We start from the raw sequence: 13,375 nt of genomic DNA, 5'->3' as shown, positions 1-13,375 counted from the left end.
TGCCATTTGAACATTTCTTCAGACTCTACAGTGTTATTAGTCTAACGTTTTCCAAATGCTCAATCTCCAGCAAATGGGAAAAAAAAAATCTAAGAAAATGAGATAACTGACAATGGAAAGGAAGGGCGGGCACGGGAAGAAAGGCCGGAGGGCGGGCCAGCAAGCCGCCTGGCCACTCACCAAGGACCTCGAGGTCTTTGAGGGCGTCGACCCCCGGAGACAGGATGAAGAACACTGGGGTGGCTGGGCTGCTTTCCTCAAGGGCTTTCACTAAGTCCAATCTGGTCCTCTCCACATACTTTGCACCCAGTTTTTCCTCCACGAAATTCCTATTAAAAAAACAATGCAAAATTTATGACCAGTGCTTGCTTTTGACCTTGCAAAGTGTCACAACTTGGATGAGCTTAAACCACAGGCACAGGAAGAAAGCAAACATGTTCTTCACATGGAATGTTGTGCTAGAATGACTATGAATCCAACTAGACTCATGCAGAATTGCCGGGGGGACCCCTCTCCGCTTGCGAAGCTCTGAAAACCAGAAGCCTACATCCTATTTTGGGGGGCTACTGAGACCACCCCTCAGTACCATCAGCTGCCTGTCTATAGCTTTGTATCCCCTTCCCAGTCCCCTGCCAGACCCCCCATTACTTATTAACAGCTCATTAGATTTGCCACAGTGCAATTTTCCAGCCTGCTGGGCTTCTCATGAATATACAAATGCTTTTTGGGGTGTTTCTCACACAGGGAAGCTCCATTAAGCAGGGATTATTTTCCAGCAGCACCCGATTTAGCAGAAAGTAAGTAACACTGAGCAGAATTCACTTGTAAAGTAGGGCTCGGCAGAGGAGGCTGCACAGGAAAAACCGGCTGAACTAGACAAAGCGGAGGGAAAAAACAGAGGTGCGTGAATACCACTAAAGAAAGAGGAGCAGGCAAGGCCGTTGTGAACTCTGGTTGGTGAATTCAAACTAGAACTCAACGTGTGTGAATAAAGCAGCATATTACCACTCGGAAGCCAAAACGGCAGAGAAAAAGGACACTTGAACCAAGATGTACACAGGGCTTTCTGCTTTTAAATCGTGCTGGCTGCAAAGTTATGGGACTCTGAGCGTCTCTTTGAAGGAATTCATTTTTATTTGACATGCAAAATCTTTGGAGCCAAAATGCCACCACAGCATAAAGTCAATGGAAATTAACACTTGGATCACCCATTTCCCTGGCCTCTGCACTCTGCTGACACCCACCTCTCTTCCCCAAATATTCCCATTCTCTCCCTGTCTCCCCTGCAGATTTCAGAATCAAGCTTTTCAGGAAGGATGTCCTGAATTGTGTTGAGCAAAGTTTAACAACAGGAGCGAGCACAGTATCAACATTTCAGCAGAATCACTTCTCATCAGTATGGACCGAAAATGCCTCCGGCAGATTCTCCCAGCCCCTGAAGGATGTTCCCTCCCGGTTAACTTGCATTTCCGAAGATGCTGACTGCCCCACCTGAGCGCATAGGTCATCCTGTCAGGGCGCATTGCTCTCAAGATAATCAGCTTCTGTATTAAACCTTTCTTCTTCCATTCTTGTGGTAACTTTTCTTTTTCCGGACACTCGGATTCTACCCACTTCCTCCACTGCTTGGCAGATCCTTCCACGTCTCTGTCTATGCCTCGAAATTCTTCCATAAGGGCTACTGCCTATAATACAACAGGGGAACGGACAGGAATAGTTTATCTCGAGCCTGTGAGATAGAAACTTGTGCCTGCATCAAATCCTGTATAAACAAGTTGTGCTGGGCAGTCTTTATTTCCTCTCCGGATTTACCATGCACCCTTTTCTGCCCTGCTAAGAGGTGATCTCCAAGAGTCTCTTGGACGAAGCTCCCTGGTTCTCTGGCCTGGCTGGATTTGTCCAATAGGAGGCAATGACAAGGGACTAGAGGGCCGGGGAAGAGAGAGGTCAGTGTATTTCTCACCAGCTCTGCCTCTGAAGTGACCTAGGTGGGCATGCTTCTCTACCCAATACCATAGCTCCTGCAGGCTGGCTCTCTCCCATCACTTTATTTCTCAGTCACTTTAGTAACTGCTCCTTTTCCTTCCTTTTGCCATCTCCATTCCTGGTTGATTCTCTATTTCTCCCTCCCTTACTAGGAAAATATACCCTACCCTTTGTTAAACTTTTTTAATCTCCCCTTTGAATGTGCCATCTGTTTTCTGCTGAAGCCCTGACCAATACACAGTTGAATTTATACTTCTGAAGTATGATTCTAAATAAATTGGAATTTAACATGTTGTTTCTTAAAAACTAAAGATCTAAATACACCATAAAAATAAGTCTTCAATGCATAGAAATGGTTCTTTTTCTTAGAAAAAAAGGGTGGGGCCAAGCTTAGCATATGATGAGCATCTTAAAGGAATTCCCGAGTCTGAGAATAAGCACCTAATTATAAAATAAAGAAAGTAGCACCAGGCAGATTAAAAATTATTCATTTATATTTCTTGACTTTTTTCAAAGGTCATAAAGACTATACATATTCATTAACAACTTTTCTGCCCATTGAATGGTCAAATGTTCCTTTACTTCCAATAAGAAATCAGTCACTTTAGTTGTACCCCTGAAACAAATATAATATTGTGTGCCAACAATAAATGAAAAATAAATTTTTAAAAAAGCAAAAAAAATACTCAATTTAGTAATATAAAGATCAATTACATTGTACGGCATATTTCTACAACTGAAGTGGCTTATGTCACTTGGATTTTTAAAACTACATTTCTACATTTGAGAGAACTGAGATTTGAAAACCCATGCTCCTAACATACCTTAATGGCACTCCATGACTGAGTAGTTAGAAAGTCGACAGGACTCAGGTAAGTGTGTTCAACTGTGAATCGAAGCAGGAAATCCAATTCAACAGGGTCTATCTCTTCCTTTCTCAACAGAATCTTGAGAATACACAAAATTGAAGAGAGTCATTCGGTTTTTGCATCAAAATCACGACACAGGAAGCAGTGACTGCTTAATAGATATGATTAAATAGCAGAATCAAGTCTTCCAAAAATTCTTACAGATATATATCTGTTCTATAATTGAAATAAGGAATAAGTTGTGCCCATGATCTCAAAACCTTGATCAGAAATCTAACAGCAAATAATCAGGAAGGATGGTTTATTCCAATTTTATGCCTCTAAGTGGCATATGTGAAATATGCTTTCATAGTTAAGTCTTCTGCTATTAGATCAAACGTCTTAAAATTTGTTTTACAAATGGAGAAAGCTTGCGATGACAATGGACTGAGTTACTCAACAGAAGGTAGAGCTATTTCTGTAAGTTAGTACTGGTGTAGGAATTTCATCCAAGACACTATGAGAATCACACCGGGAACTGAAACACACTTTCGACATTCTGATTACAGAATTGACAAGAAGTCCATAGGACATTTTGGGGGGGCCTCAGATGAAAATATTCCTAATTTCCACATAAAAACATTACAAAGATAAACAGGTCAAATCCTCCAATTTTAGACTATTTTTGAATTCTAGGTATTTTCATACTACATTATGGGTGGTAACATGCATGCAAATATTTTATTTTATTGAAAAATTAACTCAAGGGCTTCCAAAAACACGGGTGTCTATGCTTCCCTTCAGAAATAAAGTACATCATCGACAGAGATGGGCGGCTTTGGTTCTGATGTGCTCACCTGGAAAGCCATCTGGGACAGGAAGGTGAGCTTGTCCTTCTCAAACAGCGCCCGGCTGGTATGGAGGAAGATGGCGTGGGTGATGCTCTCCATGAGGACCGAGACGCGCCCCTGCGTGTCCCCCACCCTGTCAGCCTGCTCCATGGCTCTGTGGAACAGCACACTGAAAGCCTGGGGGGTGTAAAGCGACTGTTAAAGGGTGGTGACTGGTGCCTGGATGCCTCGCTAGCCCCCGACACACAGGGCCAATACAGTTTAAAGGTATCCATGGGGAGAGACAACAAAACAGGGTTTTTATGAAAATTACATGATAATTTTCTGTCATTACTATTATTAGCATCATTCCATAAAATCTACCTGTATCTCCTCCCTACACAACGACACTGCACCATCCTCTTTGCATTTTTCTGATAATTGTTGAGCATTTAAAAAATGTGTGTATGGGCAAGTCATATGTTTTAGTATAGGGGATGTCTGTCCAAACTTTCCATCTATTTGTTTAATTGAGTTGGTTGTCTTATTGAGCTGCACACGTTCTTTATATATTATGTTATAAATTCTGTTAGATGTATGTATGTATTGGAGATAGTTTTTAGTAGTCTGTGGCTTGCCTTTTCATTTTCTTAATAATGTCTTTAGAAAACCATACATTTTTTAAATGTGATAAGGTTCCATTAATCAATTTTTTCGTTCTTTTTAAAAAATATATATTTTTTATTGATTTTCGAGAGGAAGGAAGAGGGAGAGATAGAAACATCAATGACGACAGAGAATCATTGATTGGTTGCCTCCTGCACGTCCTCTACTGGGGATCATGCCCACAACCCAGGCATGTGCCCTTGACCTGAATCAAACTCGGCACCCTTCAGTCCACAGGCTGATGCTCTATCCATTGAGCAAAACCAGCTAGGGCAATTTTTTTCTTTCTTAAGAAATCTTTGTCTAACCCAAAGCCCAAAGATTTTCTCTTATTTTTTTTTCCTAGAAATTTTATAGCTTATTCATTTTGAGTTAATTTTGTGTATAGTGTGATGCAGTGGTTGAGGTTCATTTTATTCCATGTTGATATTCAGTTGTCTCAGCACCTTTGTTATAAAAAGTTATTCCTTCCTCTTTGAAGTGTCTTGGCATCACTAAAAAATCAGTTGACCATACATTTGTGGGTCTACTTTTGGACTATCTATTCTGTTCCATTAATCTATGTATTTTACTTTAGGCTGATTAGTGAAGGTTTGTAATAAGTCTTAAATCATGCATTTTATCTCCATATTTGTTTGTTTTTTAAAATCATTTAGTTATTTTAAATCCATGCCCTGACCGGTTTGGCTCAGTGGATAGAGTGTCGGCCTGCGGACTGAAGGGTCCCAGGTTCGATTCCGGTCAAGGGCATGTACCTTGGTTGCGGGCACATCCCCAGTGGGAGGTGTGCAGGAGGCAGTTGATCGATGTTTCTCTCTCATCGATGTTTCTAACTTTCTATCTCTCTCCCTTCCTCTCTATAAAAAATCAATAAAATATATTTTTAAAAAATCCTTTGCACTTCTGCGCAAATTTTAGAATCAGCTTAAAAAAAGCTTTGTGGGATTTTGATTGAGACTGAATTGAATTTACACATCAATTTGAAGAGACATCTTAATAATAATGAGTGTTCTAAACCAAAATCATAATCTCTCTCTCCATTTAGGTAGGCTTTTTGAAATTTTCTCAAGGATGTTTAGTTGCTTTCACAGTATACAGATCTTGTATTTGTTTTGTTAAAATTATCCCTAAAAGTTTCATAGTTTTGAAAGCTATTATAAATAGCATTCAGTTATTTTCCTTGTTCCTCATATATAGAAATACAACAGATTGTTCTATATTGATTTTATACCCTACAATCTTGCTAAAAACTCAATTCTTAGTCCTAGGAATGTTTTTATAGATTTCTTTTGATTTTCTACACACACAATCAGGTCATCTGTGGGAAAAAAAAGAAGACAGTTTTTCTTCTTTTTAAAAATCTCCGTGCCTTTTAATGTGCTATTGCATTAGCTGTAACCTCCCATGCAGTGTTGAACAGAAGTGTTAAGAGGAGATATCCTTGTCTTGTTCTGATCTTAGGGGAAAGCGTTCAATTTTTCAACACTGAGTTATACTGATATTAGCTGTAGATTTTTACAGATGCCCTTTGTCACACTGAGAAGGTACCATCTACTCCTAGTTTGCTCAGTGTGTTTTTCCTTTTTTTTTAACCAGGTGTTAAAATTTGTCAAGTTCTTTGTCTACATTCATTGAAACAATCATATGGTTTTTCTCTTTTATTGTAGTAATATGAAGCATTACACTGTGTGATTTTTGAATATTTAACCAACTTACATTCCTGGCACAAATTCCACTTGGGCATAATATACTGTGTTTTTTAGATGTGGCTGGATTCGATTTTCCACTCTCTCCGTGAGCAGTTTTGCAACAATGTTCATGAAGGGGGCAGCTCAGTTGTTTTCTTTTCTCATAATGCCTTAGCTTAGTTCTGGTATTTGGGGATCCTGGGCTGACACTACTGATTTAGTTTTATTGTTCTCCTTATGCTCTGTGACTGTTCCAAAACTTAATCCCACTGCTTCTCAGTCCCATACGACTAGACCCTGCTAGTTATTCTTGATTCTTTTCCTCTTCTTTGTTGCCCATATCCAATCCATCTCCAAGAATTGATTATCCTAGCTTCAAATCATACCACAATTCTATTCACTTCTGAGTCTTTTGTCAGATCAGCCTTCTGCTTACAGACTTTCACTGGCTTATCTTGGCACACAGACTAGAATCCAAAATCCCCATCAGGGCCAGGGGCCTCAGATGATCTAGACCAGTGGTTCTCAACCTTCCTAATGCCGCGACCCTTTAATACAGTTCCTCATGTTGTGGTGACCCCCAATTTCATTGTTATAAATTGAACATAAGTAAAGCGTAGTGATTAATCACAAAAACAATATGTAATTATATATGTGTTTTCCAATGGTCTTAGGCGACCCCTGTGAAAGGGTCGTTCGACCCCCAAAGGGATCGCGACCCACAGGTTGAGAACCGCTGATCTAGACCTTCTCACCTCTCCCGACTCCGGCTTGTCATCTTCTCACTCACTCATTACCCTCCACCCACATAGATTCATTCACTACCTGGAATCCCAGACTCTTTCATGGCTTACACATCCTTATTTTCTCCACTCTTCACATGGCTAAATCCTATTTATGCTTCAGTAATCAGTTCTAATGTCACCTCCTCCGAGAGGCCTTCCCTGAGCCCCCAATGACAGTCCCACCATCCCTACTGTTCCCTCTCATAGTATTTATCACTTTCACACACACACACACTGACCCCCATGTATCTTCTCTCATATCTGTGTTGTTGTTTTTTTAAATAAAATAACTGCATATTCAGTGACCATCACAGCATCTGGCATGATGACTGATATCAATAACTACTTGTTTAAAAATTGATTGAAGAATGAATGAATACTGCCCAGAGGCAGAACAGTGCAAAGTAGAGCATAGGCTGTGGAATCACAGATTCAAATTCTGGCTCTTTAAGTATGAACTGTGCAATCTTGGGCAATTTATTCAGAATCTGAAAATGTGAATTTTCTTCTTTTAATAGGGGTAAAATAGTGTACCATATTGAGATGTTTCAGGCATAAGAATCAACTAAAGTAGGAAAGTGCCTTGCATGTACCAGTGGCTTAATATATTGTTGTTCTCATTCTTTCTCCCTCAATACCAAAATAATACGGGAAATCTCTTTAACTATACCTACATTTTCACAGAGAAAGTAGAGAAGCTTCAGGGAAATATTTCTTTCTTATATACATTAAACTCCTCCAGACTCTAAGAACAGAAACAGTTATAAGGTTGCACAGTTTAATTAACTCAGTCTTATTGAAAATTATAAATGAAAGTAAGAGCATGAGGATGTTTTGGCTTTTTTCTTTGTTAGCTAGACCCTCATGACTCCTTACTGGGTGCATTAATTGCTTAAAAATAAATTCTGAACTTCCAGAAACAAGTTCCTGAAGCTAAGTCTTTTCCTTCACCTCTTCAGCATTACCTTCAAGGAGAACTGGTAGATGGGGTTGATTTTTCTGAGGTCGTTAATGACAAAGTAAAGAAGAGCTGCTCTCGCGGCCACTGGTCGGTAACACTCTCGGGCCTCGTTGATTTTCTTTTCATTTTCTTTAGCTTCAATCACCTATGGTGAGAGCAAACAACATTAGTAACTTAACTGTTCACATTCTCTATTCTTATCCAAGTGATGGAAGGGACATATCTGAAAGGAGAAATTATTCGTATCAAAATAGGTAACAGCCCTTGCTAATTTTGCTCAGTAGATAGAGCTTCGGCCTTGGGTTCGATTCCAGTCAAGGGCACATGCCCGGGTTGTGGGCTCGATCCCCAGTGGGGGATGTACAGGAGGCAGCTAATCAATGATTCCCTCTCATCACTGATGTTTCTCTCTCTCTCTCCCTTCCCCTCTGAAATCAATAAAAAATATATATATTTTTTTAAAATGCAATATATAGCACCTACGTGCTTGCTGTTCAAAATTATAAAATTCATATTAAAACAATTTGGATTTTATATTTACTATGAATATTAAAATATTGAAAATAATACAAATTTAAAATAATTTTTTCATAGGCATTTCCAGGGAGAAGGGATATAACGCTAGTTGTTTTGATTACAGGTTGAACAAACTCGATGGTTTCGGTGCTACAGAATTTATCCCAAGTAATGTCACCTTTCTGCTCCCCCCCCTCTCTTTCAGGGGTTAATAACCCAGGTATATCACCTCCCAGGGAGAGCTCTTACAAGTCTGCTGGGCCAATTCAATGCCAATAACTTTATTAGTCAACAAGGTATACAAAAGCAGCCAAGGTCAATAATATATCTAATAGCCAGGCTTACTAAAAAGCCTTTATATGAAGACTCAGGTGACTGTCTAGTTTTGACTTTGCACCAGAGCATCCATATGCTCATATATTTCCATTTAGCTTATCGTTATGGGCTAGCCTCTGGGTACATTCAGAGAGATAATTAAAAGAAGCCACTCTCAGCCAACATATTGGCTTTTATTCAAGGCTCAAATATCTACTTCTTTTAGCCAGGACCACTGCCGGCCATATAGCTCTATATGATGCAGTATTTCCCAAAACTTTTTAAATAGACTCGATCCATCATATTTGTGTATAAAAGGAAATAAAGAAAATGTAGAGCAGAGAGGGAAGTCCCTATATGGCAATATATTAAGAAGATAGGGAGAGGCATTTTAAGAGACAATTAGAAGTTAATTTGAAAGCTAAGACCTAATTTACTTAATTGCTCTAATCTTTACCATCTTGGGAGCCCCCTAGAATTCCTTTTAAGTAAAAAAGAGAGTCGTTTGGAATTCCATTTCCTTGCTTAAATTAAGGCAAATATATTGGATGTGTGGCGACACAGCCTCCGCTGGGTAATTAGCAGGTTGCTGAGTAATGAGGACATTCCAGAAAGCGAGTAAGGGTTCCTCTGATTTTGCAACACTGGAGTTTTAAGGGTTAGTGGTTACTTGTGAAAATCCACAGTGCACACCACGCATAAAGCACCCTGGGACACAAGCTGGAGTCCAGCGGGAAGTGCACTCAATGAGAAACCTTCTGGGCTTTTAGGACATGTCATTTCCCCAGTGTGAGCGAGGCATCTGAGAACAGCAGGAGACCATCTCTGGCTCAGCCTCCCAGCCCTGCCGGCCAGGACACAAAACTTCAGCTCTAAGTATTTCTCTAAAATGGACAACAGACTAGGAGCCCCCGTGGTGAGACTGGATGAGGGCAATTTGCCAGGGCGAGATTCTAAATGAAACCTTTTCAGATTTTAGTCCTCTCAGCCTGCAGGCCCCTGTGTTCTTCAAATTTGGTCACACAGAACAAATCACAGGCCCTCGCCAGTTTGGCTCCGTGGACAGAGCGCCGGCCCGTGGACTGAAGGGTCCCAGGTTCGAGTCTGGTCAAGGGGCTTGTTACCTTGGCTGCAGGTTTCCCGGCCCTGCTCGGGGTGTGTGCAGGAGTCAACCGATCCATGTGTCTCTCTTACATCGCTGTTTCTCTCTGTCTCTCCCTCTCTCTTCTACTCTCTCTAAATATCAATGGAAAAATATCCTCAGGTGAGGATTCACAACAAAACAAAACAAAACAAACCACAACAAAAAATAAACAAAAAACACACACCACCACCAAATAACAGCCTGAGGGAGTCTATTCCGAACACCTGGGTCTCTGTGGAATGAGGAGCAGCACAAGCTGGGCCCCACGAATCCCATTTTTAGGGCAGTTTATCGGAGGATCCATCAGTCCTCTTTGGGAAACTACCAAATAGGATGACACGTTCCCCCACGCATGTCTGTGCAAGCAGAGTGCTGCAACAAGCCCTCCTGTGCCCTCGGCCTCCCCACCTTATGCTCTATCTCGGCGGCCGTCGCCTTCGTGGTCTCCAGTCTCTCCACCAGCCGGGTGTCGCCCAGGAAGCTGCCCTCGGCCGCCGACAGGCGCAGCAGGAGGTCGTCCTCCAGGGACTTCAGCTCTATCTTACAGTCGTTCTGGTGCTTCGTCAGAAGCAACTACCACAAGCCGAGGGAAGCGTAAGAAATGGTTGTTAAATTCCTGTTTTTAAGTACCAGTTTCCTTACTCATCCACTTCATGGACGCCTTTAGAATGAAACACACTTAACATTACAACGCGCCGATAACAATGTTTAACAGTTCTTACGAAAAGTGTCAGAAGGGGCTGCACTCCAGGGTCCAGAGTGTGAACATTTATCATCATCACTTGGCACCATGAACCGGCGCCGCTGTTTCAGGAACCACCACTGGAGAACCAATGGTTTATACCAGGAGTAGCGGCTTTTTTCCAAAAAGGGTCAGATGGTAAATACTCTTGGCTTTTAGGCCCAACAGTCTCTGTTGCTATTACCTAACTCTACAACAGCCTCCTTCCTATGTTTATAATCTTACTCTGGTTTTCTTGCTGTCTGTATTCGACACTGAATTTAATTATTTTTCTCTCATCAGTGCACTTAAAGCCATAAATTTTCCTTTAAATGTTAGTCATAACCAAAGATAAGTCTCTTAAAATTTTTATTTTATTTTTTTTTGGGGGGGGGGGTATTAATCCTCACCTAAGGATATTTTTTTCCATTGTTTTTCAGAGTGGAAGGGAGGGAGAGTGAGAAAGAGAGGGAGAAACATCAATGCGAGAGAAATACATCGACTAGTTGCCTCTGGCACATGCCCTGACCGGGGGTGGGGAGCAAGCCCAAAACCTAGGTATGTGCCCTTAACCAGGAATCAAACCTGTGACCCTTCAGTGCTAGGGCCAATGCTCTAACCACTGAGCACACCGGCCAGGGCAAGGCCCTTTAATTTTCCAACCTTACTCCTTTAATCCTCTTTTCTGTTCTTTGGCCCTGGCTGAATCGGCTATGATCACCCAACTGCAAAGGCACGGGCCCGCAGCAACACAGGCCTCTGCTTCCCAAGACTCTCATGCCTCTGCCTGTCTCAGTCACCGGCAGCAAACTAGACCTGGAGCCAGCCTCCTCCTCCCTGGGCGCAACCCTAACTACCTCCTTCATCAGAAGTCCCCCTCAATTCCTGCTACTGTTCACACATACCCTCTTTCTTCTCAATTAGATTGTAAGATCCTGGAGGGCAGGGCTCCTGCCTAACACGCATGTGTCCGGCATTGTGATTTGTGCAAAGCAGGCGCTGAATAAGTGTTGGTGGATGATTTCATATTTTTTACCTTAAGTTTCTCCAAATCCGGCCTTTCGATACTGACCACCTCTGCCAGCAGCTGGGCTTCCAGACCGTCTTCTGTGACCGTGAAATTGAGCAGGGTTGTCTGAGCTTGCAATTCTGGCTTATAGTGAGGATTGGCCAGTTTTGTGTGAAGGAGGAGACGGAAGTTCTCGTGAAATTCACACTCTTTGTCTCCAATCCTGATATACCTGAAGGGGACAGAATGGGCATTCAGCAGCGTCCCCGGAACCTGGACGGATATCAAAGTATCATTCCAACCCTGCACGCTGGCCATGTATCCGGGCCTTAGGACCAGGCGGTTCAGGGTTTTTCAGCTACTCTGTTTCCCTAAAGTAAAAAAAAAGAATAGGAATTATTCACTGAACCTCTATGTACTTACGTTTCCTCATATGCAAAACGGCAGTAATAGCAGTGTTCACCTAACAATTAAATACAATAAATCACAGAAAGGACCTAAACCAACAAAAATGTTAGCTTCTATTATTATAATCACTGTGATTAACCTTGTATTAAACATTGCTAGTCTTTAAGGGTAAAATAAGTATGTATGCGTTTGTATACATCTGTGTACAGGTATATTTAAAATTTACATATATGGAAACATGCATGTATACTTCAAATTGCCTTCCAATACTTTGGCACTGGGTCAAGGACAAAGGTGAAGAAGCCTCCGTGTGGGATGCATGGCTCATCCTCCTCCTGCTCCATCTCGCACAGGCGTGGGCCCCCTGCAAGCAGGCTTCTGTTGTGTATCCCTGCTCCCCTGGCCAAGGGCACCAGGGGCAGGCACCTCATCCACGCTCTTCCAATCACAGTGCCCTTCACTGGGACTGGGGTTCGGGACAGAGAGAAGGGAGAGTTGGAACTGGAACCTAGACGCTTGTGTTGAAGTCAGTCTGTCCTCCTGGTGAACCGAGTAGCACAGACAGACATTCCTGGTTTCCCAGAGGAGGAGAATTAACCAACATGCAGATGGAGGAGCAAAGCAAAGGGGCGTGCTCTGGGTCTCCCAGATTTCCAGGTCCCACCCTCCCTGAAGCCTGGCTGCATGGGCACTTCCTGCAGCCTTGAAACAGGCTCTCGGTGGAGCTTGAGCTGGATGGAGGTGGCTGCTGTGATTATAAGCGAAACACTGAATGAATGCAGCCTCTCCCTGAGGGCGGGCCTGGTTTTTCCCTTCCTCAGATGCTGGGAATTGTGAGGACTTGGTCACCTGGCTCCATTCCCCTGTGGGTTCTTTTATTTACTAGGTTAATAAATGAATATGTACAAAACACCTACAATGGGATAGATCAAAGGTCTGCCCAATTAAAAGATTAGAAAAATGTCCATTCAGATCCTTTGCCTAAGAAAATATACAAATGGCCAATAAACACCTGAAAATATGCTCAACATCATTAATCATCAAGAAAATGCAAACCAAAGCCACAGTGAGGTACCACATCATACCTACCAGATGGCTAGAGTAAAAACCACCGGCAATAACGAGTGTTGGAGAGGATGGAATGCAATGAGAACCCTCATCAACTGCAGGTGGGAATGTTTTCCACTTTGGTAAACAATATTAGCAGTTTCTCAGAATTTTAAACATAGAGTTATCATTTAGCCCAGCCTTCTACTTCTAGGTAGAGACTCAAAAGAGTGGAAAACGTATTTCCACATAGAATTTGTAGAGCAGCATTATTCATAATAGCCAAAGGGTAGAAACAACCCAAACGTTTCATGGATGAATAAACTGTGGTATATCTAAACAATGGAATATCATTCAGCCATAAAAAAGAAAGTATTGACACATGCTACAGCACGGATGAGCCTTGAAACCATTATGCCAAGGGAAAGAAGCCAATCACAGAAGACCACAT

The 13,375-nt window shown here is 41.9% G+C and overlaps 1 protein-coding gene across 1 annotated transcript in view; it reads right to left on the bottom strand.

Moving 5' to 3' along the window:
- The window catches only part of DNAH11 (dynein axonemal heavy chain 11), a 192,560-nt gene that overhangs the window by 22,875 nt on the left and 156,310 nt on the right, over positions 1-13,375 (bottom strand). Inside the window, exons 66-72 of the mRNA XM_070424420.1 lie at positions 11,497-11,701; positions 10,148-10,312; positions 7,769-7,909; positions 3,692-3,862; positions 2,811-2,933; positions 1,492-1,685; positions 181-329 (exon numbers count right to left, since the gene is read on the bottom strand). Coding sequence (XP_070280521.1) covers positions 181-329; positions 1,492-1,685; positions 2,811-2,933; positions 3,692-3,862; positions 7,769-7,909; positions 10,148-10,312; positions 11,497-11,701 — 1,148 coding nt within the window. The remainder of the gene's footprint in view (positions 1-180; positions 330-1,491; positions 1,686-2,810; positions 2,934-3,691; positions 3,863-7,768; positions 7,910-10,147; positions 10,313-11,496; positions 11,702-13,375) is intronic.

The sequence above is a fragment of the Myotis yumanensis genome, unplaced genomic scaffold (assembly GCF_028538775.1).
Source record: "Myotis yumanensis isolate MYYU_CA2020_CCGP unplaced genomic scaffold, mMyoYum1.0.hap1 SCAF_9, whole genome shotgun sequence".
Classification (NCBI taxonomy): domain Eukaryota; kingdom Metazoa; phylum Chordata; class Mammalia; order Chiroptera; family Vespertilionidae; genus Myotis; species Myotis yumanensis.
Note: the sequence above shows the minus strand (reverse complement) of the source record. Positions and strands in the feature narration are given on the sequence as shown.